Below are 25410 nucleotides of genomic sequence, written 5' to 3'. Positions count from 1 at the left end.
CATTAATGTTAATTGCACATAAACTTCCCACGCATACGTTACTTAATGGTTTTGCGAAAGACAATTTTTTTTTATTTTTCAAAGCATAGCTGTTCATTTGATTTCATAAGAAAGCGCTGCCATTATGGCTTTATAAATTATTGTGGCTCATAAGAGGAAAAGTGCAATAAAATGTACATTTTTAATTAAGCCTCAATAAACTCCAGCGAGCTCAATTACAGTCCCCGTGTTTTTGCTGAACATCAGTGAAATTAAGAAAAATACAATCTCAGTTTTCATACTGAACATTGTTTTTGCACCAACAATACACCTGAACGCACCGTCTTGTATCGATCACAGCAATATTCGATCAAATAAATAAAGGCGCAAGAGCATCCGTGATTCAGGAAAAAAGAAAACACCTTTATTCAGTTTTTTTTTATAACCTTTATGTGCCTTGAAATCAAAATACATTTAAATTGACTGTACTGTTAGTATGGCAATACATACACACATATAAACATGTATGTGGTGCATTTTTGTATGTACGCTGTATATCAAATGTACAATACATACAGCTCTGTGCAAGTTTATTCTCTGTACACGTTTATGAAAAGTGAATATTCAAAGTTGTCACATCGTAATGTTATGCCCCTCAGACTTGCAAGTGGAACTGCAAGTGCACATACGTACACGTTAACATGCGCATTACAACAACTGACAAGGACAAGGATCAAAGCAATCTGTAATGTTGGAATGGCAAATGCATTTACTTGTAGAAAAGCTACACAGTCCACGACAATTCAGTGAAAACATGGTATCGATTTGGAAATAAACTGCACGCCGGTCCTATATGCGCAAAATAACTTAATCTTTTGTCCTCAAGGTGCCTTCTTTTTCTGTAATCTGTATTTGACAGTGTAAAGACAGTCTTTGTGAGGTAGACTGCTCAGTTTTTTTTTTTTTTTTTTTTTTTTTTTTTTTTTTTTTTTTTTTTTTTACATTTTATCCACAAATGCATGACATTCAAAGGACAGGACTTAAGTACTACATGTACAATATGTAGTAATGAGGTAGAAATGGTTATAAAGAATGCCGGACTATAAAACTACGTAAAGATGGAATCAAAAAGCACTTAAAGCAGTTTTCCAAAACAAAAAAAAAACAAAAAAACAACAGTAGCCAGAGTAACATGGAGAGCATTTGAAAAAAAGCAATTCCAGTGACTGAGTCAGCGTCACTGTCAGACTCGATGTGCTTATCACAGGTTCCACTCAAATGTTGTTTGGGACTTTAGGCTCTTTGATCCCACCGTCCTCAATAATAAATGACTATTTTAATGGAATCGTCTAGAGATTGTGAAATATACACTCATATTCCAAGTCTTTTTACTGTCTATTTACCAAAGGACATTTTTACCCATGTGTCATCTGTTGCACTGTGCTTTAGTTCATGTTCTGGGAGACAGTTGTTTTTTTATATTACGCGATGAGATGACTATTGTTGTCCAAGGGATTACACACACATCTTTCTGCAAGATCACGAACAGTCAACCTCGTACGCATACAAATTCTGCTTGTTAATGGCACTCAGGGCATCTTATCAATTTTGTTGTCAAATATCTTGAAATGAACCAAATTTAATTAGCAATTGTGGAAATACGTGCAATACCATCTGGTATTACGTCACTTTTTTTTCTGGCTATTATGTAAATCTGACAGGGTGGGACTTCAAAAACTCTAAATGGGTCACCAAACGCACATACCTAGGCCTATCTCTTGAAGATATTTTAGTACCAACTTAACAATACTCAGTCATAGTGCCATAAATTGTCCAATTTAAAATATCAAAAGTGGCATTAAATGGCAGTTTTTCCACCACATTTAAAAGAAATATGTTTTGCTTTGGCTTCCAGCCAAAATTCAGCTAATTAACCCCTGAAAGTCCAATGACTTATGACACTGTTTTAGTTGGAGCACAGCAATTCTAAAACCTTTATTGTTCAAGCAAAAACATACCGTGATTTCATTTGAATACTGGCCTAATTACTAATTTGGATACTGACTTGACAGTGTTTGGTGTACAGTATGTAAACGAGAAGTTTTGCTGCGACACAAAAGTGATGAGATATGGGAATTCCTACTCTACACTGTTGTCTATTCATGTACTGCAAACTTATTTCCCTTGTGAACATTTGTAATCTGACAAATGAAACGATCCGACCACAGTTCAATTGCGTTGGGTTGAGTTACTATTTCACTAAATCATGTAAGTGACAGTTTCTCTGCTGTTTACTCTTGGATGCTCTATATACATCCACATTTTGGTCTGGGAGAATTGAATGATACCAAACTAGGAGGCCGTTAATCAATATCCACACTATCTAATAAAATACTAAAAAGGTAAAACATGTGCAATAGAAAGCAAACATGAAGGGAGCCTCTTTGAAAAGAAACGCAAGGTCCTTTTAGTGCCTCTGCAGTATTATACACATACAGTACCATTTACTTCAGTGGCAGTTTTCATTGTGCAAGTGCTTTGCTTTCCTTACTGCTCGGAGGAAATAATACATTCAATAACTTAACTTGCCAATTCGGCTGTCAAACCTACTCTTTCATTGACCACGAAGATGCATGAAAATGTCGTGATTGACAACACTGTAACAGTTTGAATGTGAAGATGAGGGAAAAAAAACAAAAAAACAGCTGCATTTTCATGTATAGACCTTCTGAGATGAGCCGACGAGACACATTCTTAAAAAGAAATGCCACTCAATTTATGAATGTTGCTGTTATGGACTCTGAAGGTCAAAACAATTATTCTCTGTACATTACATTTAAATAACAGAAATGGTTTAAAGCAAGGAAATATGTACATATCATCAGATTGGGAACGCTCTCACATGTAGGTCTTCTATTTGACATCAGATTCCGGGGTAGAGTAGGGGTGGGGGAGGGTACTATGGCAACATGATTCATCGATGAATGTTGGCTAACACAGACCAAACTGTCCTAAAGCAAATACATAGTCTATACCAAACCTGATATTCAGTGGCATTCCCCTTTAAGTGCATTGGGTTGAGAAACATGATTAATTTGGGCATAATCAACATGTAAAGCTCATAGATTTTTCAAACCGCACAATACTGTTTGCTGTTCTTTCAAAGGGTTCAAATAAGCAGGATAGGTGCTGACATTGTGCTGTCTTTGTGAATTTGTCTTTCAGAGATAACTAAGAAACTGAGGTAGAATGGAACTTAGGCTGTACATAATCCTTAGGTTTCATTAATGATAAAACAGCAGCAGCGCGGAATGAAATAGCTCAGGGCCGCTGTCTTCCTCCACCCCAAGATGTTTGTCTGCGCTTTTCAAAATTCTCTCTGCTCTGCATCACCACAATATGAACCGAACAGTTGGGTCTGCAAACAATGAACTGAAAAACTGAAAGATCGTTTTCCACTGGAGGTTTTACCCGATGGAAAATGAAACTATGATCCAAAGTAAATGGCCTTTCCAATTCTAGATACGCAATGGTTCAACTCATTTCAAAGGCAAATCTCTAATCATAATACAGTTTTGTATTTTGAACATATCCAAATGTAAAGACCCCACCGAAGAATCTGTTTTTTAAATAAACATTTTGAATGCAAGCCAAATGCTCTTGTTGTTTGAAGTGCCTCGACACATGCATATGAGGTACCGTACATGTCATTGTCACTTTCCTGAGTTTGCAAATACACAACATTGAAAGAAAAAAAATGGCAGAATGTAACATTTATGCGAAACACTATGAATTACTACTGTAACAATGTTTTAACAGGCAATTACATAGTAATTTATTGTTTAAATTTAAGGAACATTGTAAAATATTAGCTTTTTTTTTGTATTTTTACTTACAGGAGAGGCTAGTTAAGCAGAGCAAGATCATGTAAAGTCTTTTGAAAAACAAAAATAAATGTCAAATGTAACTTTAAGTAAATGAAAAAACGAACACAGCTGTTGAGCACTATTCAAATGGGCAAGAAAAAGCTATTTTTTGTCTCATTTTAAAGCTTTTATATTAGCATGTCACCAATGAAGATTGTGAGGCAAGAAAAACAATAAAAAGTAAAGAATTAAAAAAAACAAAACAGCACCATCTCAGGCACTTGATAGCAACTAAATCTCAAAATCAGCAGAATAGTATATATATATACTGTATATATATATATATATATATAAACTGGGGGCATCTTCTACAACTTTGAGTTTTAGTGAGCAGTTGGCTTCAGCCTTATAAAGCGTTGCACATGTGTGATCTCCATCTTCTCTCTTTCAAAGACAATCCCTTTGCTGTATATAATGTCACCATTGTTTGTTGTTCTTGTTCAGTGAAGGCCAAATACATGTTTGTGTTTGATTACGGGGTTGAAAGTAAGTGTGTCTGATGGTTCTCTTTCATTGACTACAACCGAACATTTTATTCCATTCAGTGTACATGTCGAGTTCTTTTTGTGATATGCTTGGCTGGAATTTGCAGAATACATTATCAAAGTCTTGGTAAGAGACCAGTCTCATCTGACTAGGATGGATACTTGACAGGTCAGTACCAGTAATACCATGGAGAGGACTTACTAAAGCCTCTTGACACAGCTGGGCCACATCCAGCCCCGAAAAACCCTCTGTCCTCTGAACCAGTAGTGACATTTCTTTGTCACTTAGACAGTAGTTGTTCTGTGAGAGCAGTTGGCTGATTATCTGGTGTCGTGCTGTCCCATCAGGCAAGGGGACTAGTAGTCGCTTTGTGAAGTACCTCCGAAGGGACTCTGAGATCTCTTCAGGCTTATTGGTGGAGCAGACTATGAGGACATGGTCCTCAGCGGAGGTCAGAATACTGTCAACCTGCATAAGGAGCTCAGCCTTGAGGCGATTCACTGGGCTCTCCTCACTGAGCTGGGCTGACAGCAACAGGTCCACTTCACTGATGAACACCACAGCTGGCTGGCGGCACCGGGCCACCAAGAATGAAGCCTGGATGATCTTGTCCCCTTCCCCCAGCCATTTTGTCACCAGACTTGAGCCACTGACTCGCAAGAATGCGGCCCCCAGTTGGCTAGCCATGCATCGGGCCAGCAGTGTTCTACCGGTTCCCTGAGGTCCAAACAAAAGGAGGCTTCGAGGTAATGTGGCAAGTCCACTAAACATGTCTGGCCTTAAAATTGGCCATAGTATCTCCTCTTTAATGGCTGCTTTCACCATTTCAAGACCTGCAATGTCACTCCAGTCCACAGGAGCGCCGTGCTGAAGGATTTCTGTGGTTACCATTTCCACCAGGTTGGAGTCACTGTTCTTTAGTTGCTCCTCCGCAGCATGGATGGACGAGGTAGCCGTACCAATGTCAGGCCCTGTTAGTGAGTGTGGGAGGTGCTGTCTGTGCTCTTCAGTTTGCTCACTCATGATGGGAGATCCAAACTTGCTGTAGGGCTCTCCAGCTCTGAGATCACCCACAGAGCTTTTGGTTGATCCATAGGATGGAGGAGTTAGTGCTCTGCCAGAGTGCATGTTAAATTTTCTTTGTTGATCAGAGGACATTGGCTGCTTTGTTGGCTTAAATGCTAAAGATGACGCCTCTGCATTTCTCTCAAAGCCATTGCCTCTGTTTGAGTCTGAGACATTACTATCTGTTATTCTGTACATCGGGCTCTGTGAAGTGCGCTGTTGGTTGTAATTGAAATTACCATAGCTTGAGTCCATATCTCCATGTCCACTCATGTAGAAAGCTTTTCGTTTTAATGAGTTGGATGTGCTGCCATTCAAAGGTGTTGGTGCAATTGGTGTATGATTATGGGACTGGTAGGGGTAGCCAGGCAGTGTGGAGGGAGGGATTGGTGTGGGAGCTGCAATACCGGACGGCAGATAAGCAGAAGGAGGGGGTGCTCCCCCAGGGCTATAACCAGGGCCAACAGTAGTCTGGGAAGGATACCCTGTTGGAGGATAATTGTAATTTGGAAGGTTTGGAGACCCAGCATTGTAACTCGGCACTAAGGAAGGGGGAGGAGGTGGGGGTGGCGGTTGTAAGAGCCCAGCACTGTGCAAAGGAGATGGATGTGGGGAGGGAAGGGCTGGGGTATTCTGCCCACTGTAGCTAGAATGTAGGTAGGAGCTGTTGTAACTGGCAGTATATTCCTGAGAGGGGAGGCCCGAGTGGAGAGTAGTGGCTGTGTGGCTCCCACAGTTACTGCTGGAATAGCTAGGCTCAGACAAGCTGCTGGCCACCCCCGGGGAGCTGCCTATGCTAGCCGACACATCTGTAGGGGGTAGGGCAGCTGTCATTCCAGCTTTGCTCACAGATATAACATCTGGAGCACAGTTCATTGGGTAAATCCCCTCTTGCCATGACTCATTCTCTGACTTTCGTCCATTCATGAGTCCAGTGGTGCCATCAGAGTAGGAACACAGCAGGGCTCTTTCATTTGGGCCCTCCAGGATCCCAGAGTACTTCTCTGCATATTTCTTTAGCAGATTGGAGGCAGTCAGTGCAGAGATGTCATCATTTGCCCACGCATACTGGTACGTTCTCTGCAAGTGCCCCCGGTAGGCCTCTACTTTGTGTGCTGGTGAGCGGGTAGTGGATGAGATGTCAAAGTGTTGCTCAGCCCATTGTGTGTGCTCTGGGGTCCACTGCATCTTTAGACCTAGATATTCCACATAAGGGAGAAATATGTCAAAGTAAGCATCACATCATGATTCATAATCACTGAATAAAAATACATAAAAATGTTCTTATATAGTAAACAATTCAGATAATAGGAAATGCTTCATTCACTGTTTTTGTTTTCTATTTTTCTGCCATCACAATGTCAAATATGTGCCACATGACAATCAGACAGTACTGACTGAACACACATTACGCTCCGTATGAGGATGTCGGCCCCAACACCTGGTTAGCTTGGTATGATCCACCCAACACACAGCAGAGTGACACAGACATTGCAGGTCAGTCTATAATCCAACTCTCATCTGAGGCATTCTGAGACAGTTTCAAATCTGCTTGGAGGAGAGCAGCAAAGCAATCTTCCTTGGCAGTGCTTCGTTGCTTTCATCACACAAACCCCTCAACCCAGCATGAATTACATCCACATCCAGTCTGTCTGCTGCTTCCTGCTGCACACAGTACGGGAGGAGAGAAACAACTTGCTTTACTTGTCTTTTTCTCTGCAGCCTCTTTGTAAATGTTTTAAATGGCATAATAATTTGGGTAAATGAATACATTGTCATGTTTTACTCTGTTTGGGATTATCAGATGTATATTGTTTCAAAGACTTGGACTGTTAAAGAGATTGTTGAGCAAAACAATCAGAGATTCTAGAGCCTAATATCTTACTTCAGTACTGATCTCACAAAAAAGCTAAATGATGATGTGAGGGAAAATGCATGTAGCAGTGACTGTTACAATGGTCCTTGTCTTTAATGGGCAGATGATAGAGCTACTATACGATATACTTTGGTAGTTTCTGTCCATTTCACAGCATTTAAGTAAAAAAAATAGACTCCCTGCCAACTTGCCCACCCACCACACAAGACACTAGCAGCTAATTAGCAGGATGATGCTGCACTAATTGTGTTACTTTACAAGGTTTTTGTCAAAGAGATCTACGCTATGGCTCATGCGGTTGTCAACTATCTGAGTGAATGATTAAGGGGGGGAAATAAGCATGTGGCAGAAAGCCAGAACAGACTAACAATAATCATTCATTCATCATCATGGTAGAATTAAGTATGAAAACAAATTCATAATCCTACTACAATGACATAAAATTGCTTATTTTATTCACATCTTTAATCTGAATATAAATAATTCTAAAACAAAGAATCAGTGAAACTTGCCCTTGTTATTTTCCCCCTAAACTAAACACCCATTTAAAGACCTTTTAAACATGACATTATTTCTGCTGTATTCCAGAGAACATTTCCAAAACAACAGCAACTAACGGTGCAATGTCTGCTAAAAAAAAATAAATCTTAAGCATTCACAGCATTTACAGACACTGCAGGCCAAGGATCAGGAATTTTTTTTTTTTGTCGTTAACACTCAAAGTGCATTTTGTCAATTACAAAATTGCACACAACTCAACGAGTGAGATTCTTCTATTACTGCTAATCCTCTCTGCCACTTTGGACAATCAAAGAAGCACTACTTGCAAAGTGTGCTTGAGATTTCTGACAATTATCTGTGTGCAGCATGCTATTTAAAACCTCCTGGGAAAGACGTGCACTTTCTATACAGGAAAAAGGAAATTCTTTGCACATTTATCTTGCACAGAAAAGGTGGATGGATTTTTTTAAACAACAAGGTTTTAGTGTGGATGCATCCACTGTCAAAAAATTGTCACACACACACAAAGCAATTCTTCTTTGGACATTGCATTGACTTCCATTCCATTTGGGCAGTCTAAACAAAACATGTATTATCCCTAACCTTAAGAATAACCAGTAACTTTAACTTAACCACAATTCAAATCTGAACTTAACCAGTTCCTCAGAAATTAGGTTCTGCCTCATGGAGTCCAAAAACCTGGTCCTGACGAGGTCAGTGTTTATGCCAGCAAAAGTCTTAAAGAGGTAACAAATCCATGTATACACACACATTCACACACAGAGCAAGAGAGAGTGAGAGAACATTAGCATAATGATCCTGTACTTGGTTTAAAGATAAAACACCCTTTATTCCACTTGCATTGAAATTGAAATACAGCATCTGTAGGTGTCTTTCTGTGAAATGGTACAATTACAGAGCACTCTATTAGTGGAATGTTTTCAGATTGCCTGGGGCTCGAGCTCAAATTCCACTCACCAGCCATCAACAAATAAGGCCTTTGTCAGACTGCCTTGTTTGTCCTTTCATAGATCTGTACAATCCTTTATGGTAAACTTAAGGTAAACTTGAGTCACATCTGAACGATCCCGTCTTTTAGACTTCTTCTGTCCGGCACAAATTTATACAGAACTGTCACTGATAATATTTGTTATATCTTTTCATGGAATCTCAGAGCCGTTGAAGAAAAGACGACCAGGTGGAACTGAAATGCATTTGGCATATGATACCACGGTGTTGTGCTGCGCTGTGGTGTTTAATTTCTGGTTCAGTGATCATCGTCGATGAAACAGAGATGCTGACCTTTTTGGGGAACTATTAATCTGGTAGCCGAGGCCATTTTTAAGCAAACAAGAGTGGGCCTCCACTCTGTCCATCCAATTTCCCAGCGCGTAAATTGGACCGCCGCTTGCACAATTCTCTATTCATTACTGTGCTGCTGAAAGGAAGCACAGAGGTGGCAGAGTGGTTTTCTTTTCCTTTTTCTGTGTTTGTGCGGGAGTGTGTGTGTGTGTGTGTGTGTGAGTGAGTGAGAGAGAGAGACAGGGAGACAGAGAGACGGAGTAAAATGCCTTCCAGGAGGATTCCCAAGCATATAGCTGGACTTTCCTTCCTCTCTTATTCGCTTGGGGGAGGGGAGTGTGTGTTGGGGGTTGAGGGGATGGAAGTGAAAGCTGTCGTAATTGAAACGTGGCCTAATCAGCCTCATTACCATTTTTACCAATTTGCACCACCAAAGATGCCTATTAGGTAACTGTGTTTAATAAGCCACTCTTTAAAAAACTAACTGTAATGAGCTCTTTAAAGTCAGACTTGAGTGTGATTATGCACTGGAAGTGTTTTTGCAGAACCAAAGCAGGCTGGTACATTTAGTCCTGTAGAATGTCATAATTAAGCTGCACAAACTCTGCACTTCACGCCACACAATAGTCCCAGCTGAGGCAGCAGACATGCCGAAAAGTATTTATAATTACTGATCATTACAACCCTGGGATTTTCGCCACTGGACGTAAACATAATTATGGAAGCTTTTGCTTTTATTCGACACACACACAAGGACCATGCTACTTGACAAGCGTGCAAATATTGCAGACAGAACGTAATTACATTGACAAATACAAAACCCCAGCTCATATTCATATTTAAATTTACTGGAGATATTCTAAGTAGGGGTGGAGCAAAACATTCTAACGCAATGTGAAATGATAATCAGTGAGTCCCATTCATCTAACACATCAAGTTATGACTGTTTAAACTCAATTTAGAGCTTCATGTGGCAGTAATTCCAATCTTTACATGGCAGGGTGCCATTTAACCCCTCATTTAGAAAAGATATGCCCTCCTCAGTCACTGTCTTTTTCAGAGCAACTGCCCATACATTTCAGTCTGACCAACATGGCAACACATTATTACATTTATTCACACGCAAAAAGTCACATGGAATTCTGTAGTAATCTTAAAGTAGAACTATGCAGGATTTCTACACTAATTTAACAGCTTTGGCGTCATTGTAATGGCTAAATGGCTTGCTGCAGGGAGACTGGGGGGTTTAACAGAAAGCCTGGCGAAATCAGAGGTCTCATGAAGTCTCGGATTTCTACACGGCACTACACACACACACACACACACCCACACACCCCTCCCAGCCAGGTACCAGCTATAAGATCAAGTGTTATTTTAGATGTAGACATCGGACTGGCAAGAACTGAAAAACGGATTTTTGCTGTTGCACTTTATCTTTGGGAGAAACTCTTTGTTCTCTATGTATTCATGTGTATATGCACATGGCTCTACCGCTAGTGATCACCAACGCTGCTGAAAACAAATGCACATGGCCAGGAGAGGGGAAAGGGAGGGAGGAGCATCACTGGTTAGTTTTCACGACAGTCACACGGGGGGTCTCCCTGGAGAAATAGGCAAAACAAACTTGCAAAGTTGTGCTTTGATAAAAAGGGTAGAAGAATATGATTGTACAGGCGAATACGTACAATGTCTTTGATTAAGTTAAAATCATATTCAGACAACTTTCCATTAGGGGTGGGCAGATCGATCGAAATATCGATACTATCGATACCAAAGGCGGTATCAGTAATGGATCGATACTTGCGTGATGAGACTGATACTTTTGTGAAATGTTCTCTTCTCTATATTTAGTAAATAATTACATTTTCTTGGACAGTCTGAGTGAGTGAATAGCTCCTCTCTCAGTCCTACGTGCACTCTCTCTCCCCCCGCTTGGCTCTGTTTTGTCACGGGTCTCAGCGGAGCCGAGCGAGCATTGCTTGGACATGTTTTATGCCAGAAAATGACATCGCAAAATGCGATATTTGTAAGAAAGTTGTCCGGTACTGTGGCAACACAACTAATCTCTATAAACACATGAAACGTCATGAGAAAGAGTAGAAGAAAAAGAGGAGGAGGCAAATCTCAGACAAAGGCCGCGGCCACAGAGATGGAAGACTCTGGCTGAGTCATTTCAAAGCAGCAATGAGTATCCAGGTAGTTCACACGCAGTGTCGTAATGGTGATGATAAGTTACGGGCAGGACAGTTAGTTAGCCAGAGAAGTGCAATAAAAGGGAAACACTTCAACATGATTTTGTTTCTCAACACAAATCAGGGAATATTTTCTTTGATTGAAGGCTCTATAAAAAGGAGGCAGTAATAGTGTTTGTTCCGTAAAGTAATTCGCATTTAATTTTCTTTCTGTGCCCTTTGTTCATTATGTTATTCTATATTATTGTTCATGAACAAAATTTCTAACTTAAATTCAAGAGTTTATGTTTTTTTTTTTTTACATAATTATAGAGGTGAAAAAGTTTAAGCTTTGTTTTTCAGTAATACTTTGTGAACCTTATTTTTTTTCCCAAGCAAAAAACAAGTGCAATAAAAGGTAGAAATTGTGTTTGTTCTAAAAAAAAATAAAACTTATATTTACTTAAATAAAGTATTTTCCTCAGTTACAGTTTTTTTTTATTTTGTTGTCGTTTCTGGACAAAAAAAAGGAAAGAGGAGAGTAAGTTTTAAAACAAATAAAATACTTAATTAATAAGCAACAATTGTGTGCATGTTTGAGAATACAAACTGTATTCATAACTGTAATATTTTTTGATTAGAGCCATATGGGTGAGTTGCATAAGTTATAGCTTTGTCTGTTGTTGTTTTGTGAACAGGTGTTCAACTGTTTTTGTGTTTAGAAATGGGTTATATCCATGAATACACAAGAATTCCTCCTCTCCAACATAATGAGACATATGTTGAACACATAAACTCACACTGTAGAACGACTCGCAGATGGGCCCCCGATTTTTGATGGGTAAAAACTATCGTTATTGGTAGTGATGTTGACGATACTGGCCGGTCGGTATTGGAACGAGTTCAAATTGAGGGTGTGTTTGTCCAATTTTGATTAAAAAAAAAAAAGTTTCAGTCAAACTAACATATATAAGTCTGTTTTTGGACTTACTTAAATTATTGCCTGATAACAGGCCACCATTTATTGTTTGAGTTCGTGAAAATGGGCCACACATGAAAATGACTAATAAAGCATTTAATAACTCAATCATATTTAATAACAATGGCTTTACATTAGAGAAATCTATAGATCCAGATAAAATATTAAAATAAAATTAGATGCATTATGATTGTATTTCCTGTATTTTATTGCAGTATCTGTTAACCAATGCATGTGAATATATGCAATTTTCCTTTATTAATTGAGTGAATTGTGAGTATTTAGCTTCAAGGGCTACAAAAACAGATCATTCCCTCATTTCCAGCATGTATCTTCAGCCTTTTTTTTTTTTTTTTTTTTGGTCTTCTGCCATGACTGAGACCTCGCATACGTTCAGTATTTGACATTGTGACGTTGCTGGGTAGTATAGTAGCAGCTTTAGTTTTTGTTGTAGCAAGATGGTGCACATGCTTTTTAGGCTGTAGGATGAATAGCATCTGGGACAGTGTACACGATGATTGACTGATGATGACAGACTTGTCACCTGGGAGAAAGATGCATTTATACTGCTTTAAATGAAATACAATAGAACATAATAGAATAGAAGCAGCTGAAAAGAATCTCTGTTTCAGTGGCAGCGACAGTAAATGTGGCAAATGTGTTTGTTTTGCCTGTAAGAAGGTAGTAGGTGTAAAAACGTCAAAAAAGTGTTTAATTTATACAGCAGTTTAGTTTGTCACCAAATAAAATGTCTGCTTATGATTTCAATAATTAATTTGAAACATAAATGTTCCCACTCAGAAAGCATTTATTCATTTTTTACTCGTTTGAAATGACCGTTTTAAGACACGTCTTTCAACATGAAGACTGTGTATTGGTGTGTAGAGTATCTGAGTAAATGTTTAGATTTGTTTTTTGATATAAGGAAAAAATCTAAACGCTGGAACATGTAAACCAGCACTGAGGAATGGAAGTTGAGACTGACATTTACAAATAAGACTTTTTTTAAGTGTTGTTGTGCCCGGATTAGTTTTAGCTGACAGATGAGGCCTCAACAGATAAACATTTAATCCTGCACTGTTTGCATGTGTATACTTTTTATGCATTCGACCAAACACTATTAATAATAATTCACATTTTAAATGTGTTAAATGTCATCAATAATGTAGCAGAATAACCAGAAATAAAATGTTTTAATTCCCCCATAATAAAGATGGCATGCATCATAAGTCATTTTTATTATTTATTATTATAATAACAAAACCCTCTTGGACAAACTTCAATTTCACAACATTTTTCTATTTTCCTGCTGCATACCCTGGATATTCTCTAATCCCTTAGGGTCTTTGGTTTGAGCTAATGATAAACTATATTGGCTCGGAGGGAACATGTATTTCTCATTTTTGCCTGTAATTCCATAAATTGTGAGGTTGAGAGATTCTCGGAGCTGTCAGATCTCTGTCTCAGTGATGCTCATTAAACCATGACTCTTCAGGCCAAAAGGCCCCCGAGGCTACATCTTCCATTACAACTCTTAAGTGTAGCTAAATCCACACACATGCTAAACTAACAGCGTGCCACACACAACTCAGACTTGTACATAGAAGAAAACTAAGACAATTACAGGAGACAGGCCTCATGGTGTTCTGTAGCGCATAATACCGACGAATACTCAAATGACTTGTTAGTTGAAAAAGAACACAGTCGTTTGGAATTTGGGGGAACTTGTTTAAACGTGGAGCACACGTACAGTAGAGGCAGTGGTTTTTGCAAAGCCTCTATGAACTTAGCTTCTCTGCCTCTCCTGGGATCACTTTAACACTTCAAAAGGAGAAAAAAAAGGCTGAATGTGACCTTGTTACACGAAGGCTCATTGACCAAAAGCTGCTCACTAACATCTTCAGTCCCCTACATTCTGTTACCCCCAGGGAAAGTCAAGAGTAAAGAGGAACATACCAGAGCATGTGTGTAGAAGAAAAAAAATAAAAAATAAAAATGGAAAGAGTACATGAAGAAAATATTTTGGGAGGATTTACTCAATTTTCATTACGTTTAGCACATTTTGACTTTTCACCAGGATCCGGGCATTTGATTTACAAACCAACAGACCAGGCCCCACTGGAAATTAACAGATTTTCTTGTTCACTGGTCCGAGTCACAACTGTGATTACTCCACACTTCCAACCATTACGCTTTACAGTTGTGTTAACCTGGTAAAGCTGGGAAAGAAATTGCATTGTAAAGAAACCCCACTGTTCTCAGTATTATTGTGAGACACATCTGAATGAAGATGAAATGATTTCCTTGTTAAAATGCTACATAGATGGTCCGCGGCTCTACTTAAACTTTCAAAAACAATATTTTCTTAAAATAGAGAGAGAGATCATTTTTCTACAGATGGTAAACCGTTTTATTTACGGTGAAAATGCTTTTTCTGAATTCTGCCCTTTTAAAAACGGAAATGAAAGCCAACGCTTTTATTAAAAGCTTGGACCATTTGTCGATCTGCGCATTGATTCCTCCACATTAAAGACGGCAAAGGATTAACTTCAACTCTAATTGAAACTGCTAGTGTGAAAAGAAAAATGGCTTGCCTGTGACTGTTGTTAGCGTTTGGTTGAGGCATTCTGAAGCCTTCTATGGTATCAACTGCAAATCTCAAACAGGGTCACTTCTCCAACACAGGCCAGGCAAAAGGTGAAATGAGACAACTGAAGCAATCTTAGGTCAATATGAAATAGAAATCTCTCAGCTATACTGTAATAAAGTTACTGAAGTGAAGTAGTGGAGCCATAAAGGGGAACTTTTACAAGGAAAGAGCTGTCTAGAAGATTGGTTCGCCCACTGACAAACAATGGATTCTCAGAGCTACGGTGGCGCGATGGCCATTGCAGGACCAAGGGGCTAAATTACAGCTTTTTACCTTTGAAGTAGATGATCTACCACAACAAATTTTTAGGGAGGTGACAAAATGTTCAAATTAGTGCTGCGCTGCACCTCTCCCCCTTTCCCTCCCCTCGAGCATTACGATCACACACACACACACACACACATGCACACACTCAACTTTGACTCTCTCTCACTGGAACTCTCACTCATGCTCATGCATAAATAAATACTGCTGTATACCGCGAAACTGTTGAATTTCTTTTTAATATCGTGATATGTGGAAAAAAAAGAGCATATATATGTGTGTGTATATGTATATATGTGTATGTACATATATATATATATACATATATATGTATATACATATATATATTTACATTTACTAAAGACCAAATGCAGGAATATTTGGTGGTGGTCCATGAAAATATAGTACACTAGAAATGTAGGCATTGTCATTTTGAGCTAAATGTACAATAAATACACATGGCTTGTTGGCATGGCCTTTTTCATTTGTATAAATAGCTGTAACTACTGACGATGCGTCCATATGCATGCTGTAGCCCAGCAACATCGTAACTGCCTCTTAGTGTTTTCTAAAGAAAGTAGAAACACACGTGAGGGAGAAACGTTACCGTCTATTGAGAGCAACTTTAATCTGCTAAAGTTTGATCCATGGCAAATAAAGGGACGATTATTAGTATCTTAGAAAATTGAGAGGTACGCACTTAAAACGTTTCTATATTTACTCTGTTCAATGAACACCAGCTTTTTATTAATCCTTTCCTCAGGTAAGTGTGGAAGAAGCAAGTTTTTACTCATCAAAGCATAAATTATCATTAACGGAGCAGACGCGAAACATTTCCCACCTTCCATTATGTTGACCTCAATATGCAGTTCTTTTACGCAGTTTAATGATTGTTCTACATTGTGCTGCATTTGCATGTTCAGAGTTCGACCAATTAAAAGCTAATTAATTAGACACAATTCTATTAAGAAACAAATCCCACTCATCAATATACACAACCCAGGGTCACCCGTTGCTCAAATGTGAATTGGCTCCTTGCACCACACGGACTAGAGAATAGCACAATAGCACTATTGGAGCTCACAATGAGCAGTTTGGCACAGATATATTCGATGGAGCATGAACTCATCAGTGATGATAGATTTTACTTCCCTCGATAGTATCAGGAGCACGAGGCGTCACTTGGACACACGGCTTTCTCTCAAACGGTCATTATTAAGGAAAAAGGCTCAGTGTTGGATTTCGTAACTAACGCTCGTACGTTTCTGTACAGTACTCACGTTTCTGCACGTCTACTGATTGGGGGCAACAAAGACTGTGTTCACATAAAAAAAATAATCGAATCCATGTTTGCTCCGCCTAAACAAATAAAATAAACATATACATCTGATTTATTTGGTAGAAATACACAGTAAAATATCATTGTGGAGGGCTTTAATGTTCTGTTTTATATATAAATTTGCATTTAGTTCTAATATTAACCTAAATCACCTAAATAATAATTGTTTTATTCTTTCTGAAAACCCCTTCCCCCACTGCGCTTGAAATACAGCTACAGTATAAACATACAATTTATATGTCATAACATTAAAAGGCAATTTTTCATTTTAGTGTACAATAATTTGTTGTATCAAAACCACAATAATCCTCATAACCGAGGTAAATCACAGACTATGATTAAGCGTTGATTCAAATCCTTGAAAACCGTAGGGTGTTTGAACGTCTACGTGTGCCAGCTTTCCGTCTTTTACACTGAATGCTTAAAAGAGTTATACAGGCAAATCGACTACTGGCTAAAATTTATGCAAGAAAAAAAAAAAAAGCATCTACTCCACAGTTCTTGCTTCTGTTGCAGGTTATGTGCACGCTGTTAACAAATACGCCTCTGGCTAGTGAGCTCCCTCGATGAATTGTGTACGGCCAGCAGTGAAGTCTACGTATAGTGGTCCACTTTGTATGAGGCAATTCGTAAAAGTACTGCTCATTTGGGTATGCATGAAAAAAAAAAAAAAAAAAACCCAATATCCTTCTGGGAACATTCTGAGATTCAAACACTTGGGGTCAACTACATGAGCAGATTCCACATGTGCAGCCTGTGGCCACTGAGGTCTGGAATATACCTCCCTCCTGGCTGGGTGACGTTGCATGTTCTATTTCCAGACCGAAGGTTGAAGTGAGGCTGCAGGGAGTGTAACACTGACCCACATGACCTGTGGCCTAGAAAAGCTGCCTGAAGCTCTGCACGCTAAAAAAAAAAATCTGCTCTCCTTTGCTACAGTTTTTCAAAGGCAAACAAAACCTTTGCACATACCCTGTGTCTTTTCATGCCAAATGATTTGCATCCGTTTTATTCACTTCTTTGACTTGTTGTCAATGTATTCCTGGCTGTTATGGAGCCTGATGCTCACTCTCTGAAGTCTCAAGTGGGGGGGGGGAGAAAAGAAGTCGAGCAGGCAAAACTGTTTTACTCTCAGGCCCAGTGTCTACAGGCCACACGTCTCCAGTCATCTGTCACTAGTTTACATACATACTATGACACTTCCTCTCTCTGTGGGAACCCGTTGTCACAACTTGGCTGCCAGCGGAGGCTGACTGGGTGCTCGATGGGTCTCCCCCAGGTACCTCCTGGGAGCCACATTAGGCCTATTGACAGACTGACAGGAACGAACACACACACACACACACACACACGCATGCAGTCCATCTTTTGCCCAAGTACTCGCTCTTCCCAGCTCACATGCTCCCAAGGCATGGCACACTTTGCATAAAACAGTGACTTTGCTCTACATCAGTTCCTCTTTTTTTATTTTTTTTTTTCCTCAGACACAAAATTATTTTTCACCCCTCTAGCCTCTCCATGCCGCATGGAAGTTTTGAAATGAATAATGGAAACAACAGAGCTGAAGACTCATGGGATCCATTTAAAGATGTGGGAGAGGCGATGCAGTCAGGGTTTGGGCTGTAGAAACATCACGCTCCAAGTAAATGAATCGACTTTTGTTCGGCGCCGCGCTGAAAGTCAGCTATGAACCCGAGTGCAAGCCTATTACGATGATGACACGTTTCCCTTTAAATTGAGAGCGCATTAGTGTGAAAATATAAAAAGAAGTGATCTGTGGTCAAGTTGAACACGGTGCATACAACAGTGCAAATCGCAGATAAAATGTTGTGTAGATTTAGCAGTGAAGTTGTGCCTAATTAAACAGAAGCTAAAGTAGAATGTCCAAAGCAACACAAATGGACATGCAGCTTCATTTTCTCCGCTAAAGTGGAAGTCAACACTACGACACCTTCATTTGGCACTTCCACCTCGCTCTTCCCGACACTCAGACACACAGTGAAACTCCCGAAGGTGAATCCCGATAATGAACACAAAAGAGGTGTCGGCCCTCGGTATTTTTTTTCTTTGGGATTTAAATTCATCTCATTCCACGCAGACCGTGAGGGCGATCATTGAATACGACGTTCGGTTTTCCCAAAGACAAACATTTGTCATTGTTCCAAGTTGAATTATTCCAACTGTTGAGAGCAGCCCCCTCTCCTCCAGTCATCACGGCAGACTTACATGCGACCAAAGGTTATCCGTGGTCTATGCCGCCACCTAACGCAACGCCACACATTTTTAATCAGCTGGCCACAATAATCCCCAAACACCACGCCGCCTCACTTCTTTAAAGGCCGCTGTGGTCATTTTCACCGTGTCATTGCAGACACCTACTGCTTTACCGCAGCCTGAAACCTTGAACCTGCATGGTAACATGTACTTACCCCCTCTACCACCACCCGCCCCCCTTCACTTCCCTCTGCTCCTTCTCAACCCCTCCTCTCCACACTGTCAGGCAGACCTCGACTCATCCTCTCTGCCATCCTGGCACTCAAGGCTGCCTCCACCATCCTCTGGCACAATACCAGCCTGTCAGCCATCCGTCGCCAGCATGAGGGGTGAATTCATCGCTGAAAACTTTGGGAAAAACCACTGAAAGCTCACATTTTCTATTTTTTTTTTTTTAATCTGATTGACATTTTAGCTAATGGCCTCAAATATCAATTTGAGGCAATCTGGGTAGGAGACGACGAATAAGACAAATCAATGCATGCTCTTGAATATACATATCATAGTTAGCTGGCATGTATTTTAATACATGAATAATAACACTATTATCTTATCATTACCACATTGGCAAAAAAAAATCAATAATCCTTTATTTCTGAGAGAATTTCCTCTCTCTTTTATCTATTAGTAAAATTAAAATACTCTTTTCACAGCTATATTTAAAAAACACAAGAGACTGAATTGATAACGACGGTTCAGCATTGAGACGGATTTGAGGACTCGCATAAAAACTGGGCATTTCAACCACGTAGCACTTAACCAATGAACGCGACAAATGTGGTGTGGTGAACTTCAAGGTTGTCTACTCGCACAGGTTTTCAGTCGAGCTAGAATGGCCTCTATTACCAGATTAGCCAGACACTGTTTTGTGAGAACACAGGAGGAATTTCAATAGAGCAAATACACTTTTTCTCTTATCCTCTTGTGAAAGGCTCGCTGCTCTCTCACAACACAAAAGTCACCAACAGACCGCAATAATAACAATATAAAAAAGGAAAAAAAAAAAAAACACACCTTGGAAAGAGGGACAGGAAAAAACACCTCTCCTCACCAAGGTTATTCAATGATAAGCAACGGCTCTCAGGCACACAATGGCGGCTCAAAGTGCCAGCTCTTTTCAAAAGTCATGGAATGGTAGATATTATTATTATTTTTTTAAATCATAGTTCTTGAGCATTGGGTATTCACTGACATCATTTGAAATGTGGGAAGAGATTGTCATTAGCATGTCGTATTGTATGATTTCACGTTTCACAGTTTGCTCTATAGACGTTTACTTCCACTCGGGTCTCGTTGTACCGATTATATTTTTTCACCAAAATATGGCACTGGAAAATCACTTCAGTAAAGAGAAGTGCATTACGTGCAACTCTTTTTCAGACTTCAGCAACTACTTAATGCTCTAAGTCTATGCTGAACTCATGAGAGGAAAAACCTCCCAAAATTATTGGTTTAAGAAAAAAAAAAAAAAAAGTCAAGAATTTTGCACATCTAATTAAAATGTAAACAGTATAATGAGGACATCAGTGATTTAAGCAAACATTTCTTTGCCTGCCACTGGGGGAATGATAATTACAGAGGCAAATCTATGAATGCACATGAATCTCCTACAAGTCCAGATTAAAAGCCTTAGTGCTAAACCTAGTTTAGTACACCTGGGGATTGTCTATTCTAGCCAATCCCCAACAGGCTCGGAGCTGCCTTGTCTCCTCATGAGTGCAGAGACACTTTATGTGAAGGAGATGAAACAAAGCCTCTGCTTCGATGTGTGGAAATGAGGGGAACAAGGAGTTTGTGGCAGCAAATGCTACACCCTGTATAAATAATGTGCCTGGCACATATGGCCTGAATAAACCAGCGCCGACAACATGACGTATGAGAGTGTTTCCATTATAATCTGTCATTTAGTGACCCCGAAGGTCTATAAGCACATTGTGCATTATAGTATGGATCGTAATGACGTTATAGCATGTATATGGGAAGGATTAGTTACTTTAAAAAGAATTAGAAAGAGAACAAGGGAGTGGGGTCTTCCATCACACGGCAGGGGGGGGGGACTAATGCAGGAAGGCAGATGCATACATGTTAGCATGCATACATGCATGCACAAGCCAACTGTATTTAAAAACCAAGGAAAAAAATAAAATAAATCTAAGGAGGCATTTGAATGTGAGGTGATTTGAGGTAAATATTGTATCCACAACAATCTGTGTGGCAAAATGAAACTGTATTTTGTCTGAATTAGAGGGAAAAGATGACAGGCCTGTAGCTAGGAGACATATGAAGGGTAAGTACAAGCAGCCAATGGTAGGCACATGCATTTTAGAAAATGTCTATGCCATATGCTGTCACTCAGAGGGGAAAAAAAACAAGTCTGAGCAGACAGTTGCTGTGTCTAAATGAGATGGTAGGAAGAGGAGGAGGAGGAGGAGGAGGAGGGGGAGAGAAAGGGAGGATGTCAAGGATTCATGGTCCTTCATCTTTGCAGTAAAGCAAACATGTCCCTCAGTATAGCAACAGACAGCTGCCTCCACTTTCTAATGCAGTCTAACTTAGATCACTGCAAGGATTGTCAGCGTCGAGAGAAACACACAAAGATAACAGCAAGTTGCCATGAGGGAAACGACAGAGACGTGGATACAAGAGAGGGAGTCAGACACACACACACAGACACACAGACAATTTAACATTCCAGTCCGACTCCTTTGGGGACGCCCCTGCTTTTTATATGAAAAGACACCACTTAGCATATTTGCTTAAAAATGTCAATCCTGCACTGATCTCGTACAACGCAGTCGGGGGCCTGAATGGGATTTTCTGATGGTAACTGACAAACAGAAACCTTCTTCTGTAAAGATGGAACATTTCATCAATTTACAGCAGCCCTGCAGACATCCCAGGGGGTGTATACCCAGAGCTGGCTCCTGGATACCTGGAGCCGGCTCTTTAATTGTCATCATTAGCCGACATGTATAACGAGTCAGTCCTGCCGCACACCACTGACACTGTGGATTAAGTCGTGCTGTCAATTGCAGCGATCGCTGATAGATGTGACACACTTCAGATTATGGACGTAACATTTAAACGACTTCACGCAGACTCGTCATGACACTATTGGGCCTTGAGTCAGTCAACTACTAATGATATAAATGTTATAATAATCATATTGATTAATTTTTTTAAAAATGGGTACAAATTAGAAATATGCGGTGCGCACAATACACACCAAAAAGAAAATTTCAAAAATCATTTTTTTAAATTCCTCTCGCTAAAACAAAGGAGCCAAGCTCCCGTCATCATTATTATTATTATTATTGTTATTGTTATTGTTATTATAATAACGTGGCTAAATTGAACACGTGTATTTCTATGCATTCCCCAAATTGTGCCGCTTGTGAAATAAATGGATAATATTGAATTCACTTCGCGCAAACCTCCTGGCTCTTTCTTTACAATCACTCCAAAGTGATTTGGTAACACGTGTATTATTCTGTCCACTCCTGTGGCTAAAAACACAGAGGAAACCGCATCTGTCATTGAATTCAGCTCAGAGATTTGTGTCGAGCAACAGCTCAGATTGCCATCGCGAGTGTGACCCAATCAGAAATAAATAGAGCTGTCAGCTTCTTTCCATGTTCACCAGCAGTGTCTGGGGTTAAGTAAGGACCTGAAAAAAAATCACCTAACACACACACACACATGCACACACACTGCAGGAGCTCCCACACAGAATGCCCTCAGGTCATCAAGTGATCCTTAGGGTTAATCATTACAATACTGAAAATGAAATATCGCAGATAACGCTTTCCTAATTGCAATCTGTTTGTGTGTTTGTTTGTTTCTTTTCTCAGCAGATACGTTTTCTTGTCTTGCACGCTACTTTTAAAAAAACAACAACTTCCACTACAGATGGACGTGAACACAACACACACAAACTTTAAAATGGTGAATTTAAAATTTAGATCTGGAGCAGTGTGTCGAGATTTGGATATTTATAGACAAATTGCCTCATTGTCCCCGTCTTTGCAACTAAAATTTTAAATTCTTTTGTCCACACATGCATGGGGGAGGGGGTCGAAATAGGAAATAAATGTAATAACCACTTAAAAAAACAACAACACACACACACACACACATTTCAACCAAACACTCAGACATAATGAATGTGGTCACAATGTACATTTTTCTCTCTCTCTCCTCTCGCTGAGTGACAGATGCTGCAATGGTGTTATTTTTTTTATTTATTTTTTTGTTGAAGAGGAATAAAAACATACTTCAGCTCACTGCTGATGATGGTAATTTCCTCTCCGAGCAAAACACGCTAATGAAATGTGTGAACACAATTAAGTAAATTGTTCTACGGAGGTGGGAGAGGTTAACTTGGGACAACGTGTTTGCAACAGAGCGACAGCAGCACACAACTTGTTATTTCTCCTGACTTTATCTCGGAGCACATTTACTGGCTTGTCACAAGCCGTTTCCACTGGAACATGAGAGACGCAGCTATTTCTGACGCCGAAGCAGCTTGTGAGCAAATTAGTGTGCGAGTTGTTACAAACTGTGACAAATAAATACAACAGTGACAACTTTTCTTCAAAATTAAACTTAAAACTTTAGCTCTCAAGTGTGTGTGTGTTTCCCTGTCACACAGACTATAGACTGTGATTATTATCATCATTATTGTTGTTGTTATATTGATAAATCTATACAATAATATTGTCAACAAAATCGGAATTGTGCACATATAGACATTGTAAAATGTGTCAATAGTGTGTGTTTTTGTTGTACCATTTACTTCATGTTTCATTGTCAAAACTACACTGAACCCAAAATGTTTGTGATAAATTAAATGTATATGAGCTGCAATTATATACACAATTTACTTTAAAAATGACTTCATATTTACAAGGAACGCCGAGTTATGAACATATCACAGATCTTTTTTAAAATTCAAATTATCTTAAGGGTAAATATTACATATTTGGGTGATATTATTATAATAACTATTTAGAATCCATTGCCTATTGGATGACATTAATTGTTGCCATATTGTCTTGAAGCATGCAAAAACCCCACCATGAAAGCAGAAGATTGAAGTGCACAAAAAAGTCAGGAAGAAACCAAACTTTAAGTCAGAATGAAATCACTTCTGTGGTCATCGACGTGTCATAAGGTAAATGGAAGTTGATGAGGCATGCGTGCACAAAGAAACAAAACACACACTTACTGCTGCAACAACAACAACAACAACAACACCATCTCTTTTTCAAACATGGACATACATGGAACAATAATAATAATAATAATAATAACAATATCATGACATCAAAGAGAAGGACGAAATCCACATACCATAAATACTGGTGCTAGTGATCATGTCTTCAAGCCTAAAAACAAGAGGAGAGGGGGGAAAAAACAGCAGAAACGGAATTTTCACGATGAGGAATTCCAAAGGTTGCTTCTCATTACAGGCACTTTTCTCTCTCCCTCTCTCTCTCTCTCTCTTTCTCTCTCTCTTCCCTCAGATATCAGATTTCACAACATTAAAAACGCTCGGTCCCTTCATGTTCTTTCCTCGGCTGCTCGTTCAGGCTGCAGAGCGCGGAGCAGGAGAACTGAGCATCGGAGTAAAGTGGTATTTAAAGAACAAAAATAAAAGGAGGAGAAGAAGAAGAAGAAAAGAAAACAAAAAAAAAAGCCACTGATGGAGACGCGAGAGCCACACGGACGCGCGCGGCAACAGCCTGTCACTTCTTGCGCGAGTTGAAACAAGAGAATAGGAAGCGTGCGAGAGACGAAGATGACATAAAACACACATTCTTCATGCCGCCCATTAGAGGAAGAGGCTAAAGCAGCGTGATGCTCCCCTCCTCCTCCTCCTCCTCCTCCTCCTCCTCCTCCTGCTGCTGCCTTTACTTTTAAAATAGATGACTTGCCAGCAGTTGTCCCACTAAGAGCGCAATGACAACCCATCTATTAACCTCCCGCCTGCGGTTATCGCGGTTAAGTTTTATTCAGGCTGACATGCAAAAACTTCTCGTTGTAGGGGGGAAAGTTATTTAATGGAGCTGCTGCTGCTGCTGTCGTGTGTGCGCAACCTTCTCCTCATTGCGCCTCAACTGCGTGAGCCCGATGTTATTATTATTATTATTATTATTATTATTATTATTATTGTTATAATAATACGCAGATTCACTGACGGCTGATAAAGACAGAAGGGAAGGGGAATCATCGCAGTGTGGACAGACTGGAGCAGAATGACTGTCCACACACACACACACACACACACACTGGCTGCACTGCAGCTCTGTGATGCGCGACACACACACACACACACACACACACGCAGCCTCAGCGCGTTCAGACCCGCTGCTGCTCCGCGTCTCTGTCTCTCACGGACACACTGGATCACACTTACCGGTGTAGGTGACGGGGCAGCGTCAGGTTTGTTTAGGGTTTTCTTTGTTGTTGTTGTTTTTTTTACAGTCGCATCGATCCGGTGAGTGCGCAGATGAGTGGCTCGCACGGGCTGAAACGCGGCTGCTCGCGATAGGAAACCATTCCAAGTTAGTGAGGGGAGGACTGACTGACCACAGCC

The 25410-nt window shown here is 39.8% G+C and overlaps 2 protein-coding genes across 3 annotated transcripts in view; one reads left to right on the top strand and one right to left on the bottom strand.

The window, feature by feature from the left end:
- scn1laa (sodium channel, voltage-gated, type I-like, alpha) overlaps positions 1–25410 on the top strand; it is a 177542-nt gene that overhangs the window by 36978 nt on the left and 115154 nt on the right. The window lies entirely within an intron of this gene.
- fign (fidgetin) lies at positions 961–25410 on the bottom strand. Of its 2 annotated transcripts, XM_044052593.1 has the most exons (3): positions 25231–25410; positions 24165–24199; positions 961–6652 (listed from the first exon to the last, which is right to left on the bottom strand). In XM_044052593.1, the coding sequence occupies exons 2-3, from the start codon at positions 24187–24189 to the stop codon at positions 4416–4418; spliced, it is 2262 nt and encodes a 753-aa protein (XP_043908528.1). In that variant the 5' UTR covers positions 24190–24199; positions 25231–25410; the 3' UTR covers positions 961–4415. The 2 variants fall into 2 exon arrangements, with proteins under 2 accessions (XP_043908528.1, XP_043908536.1); XM_044052601.1 differs by lacking the exon at positions 24165–24199.

The sequence above is a fragment of the Solea senegalensis genome, linkage group LG2 (assembly GCF_019176455.1).
Source record: "Solea senegalensis isolate Sse05_10M linkage group LG2, IFAPA_SoseM_1, whole genome shotgun sequence".
Taxonomy (NCBI): Eukaryota; Metazoa; Chordata; class Actinopteri; order Pleuronectiformes; family Soleidae; genus Solea; species Solea senegalensis.
Note: the sequence above shows the minus strand (reverse complement) of the source record. Positions and strands in the feature narration are given on the sequence as shown.

Coding starts and splice junctions, on each gene's coding strand:
- fign (XM_044052593.1), bottom strand. CDS start 24,189: ATGATCACTAGCACCAGTATTTATG. Junction 6,653..24,164: donor CACTAGCACCAGTATTTATG/GTATGTGGATTT, acceptor TGGAATATCTAG/GTCTAAAGATGCAGTGGACC.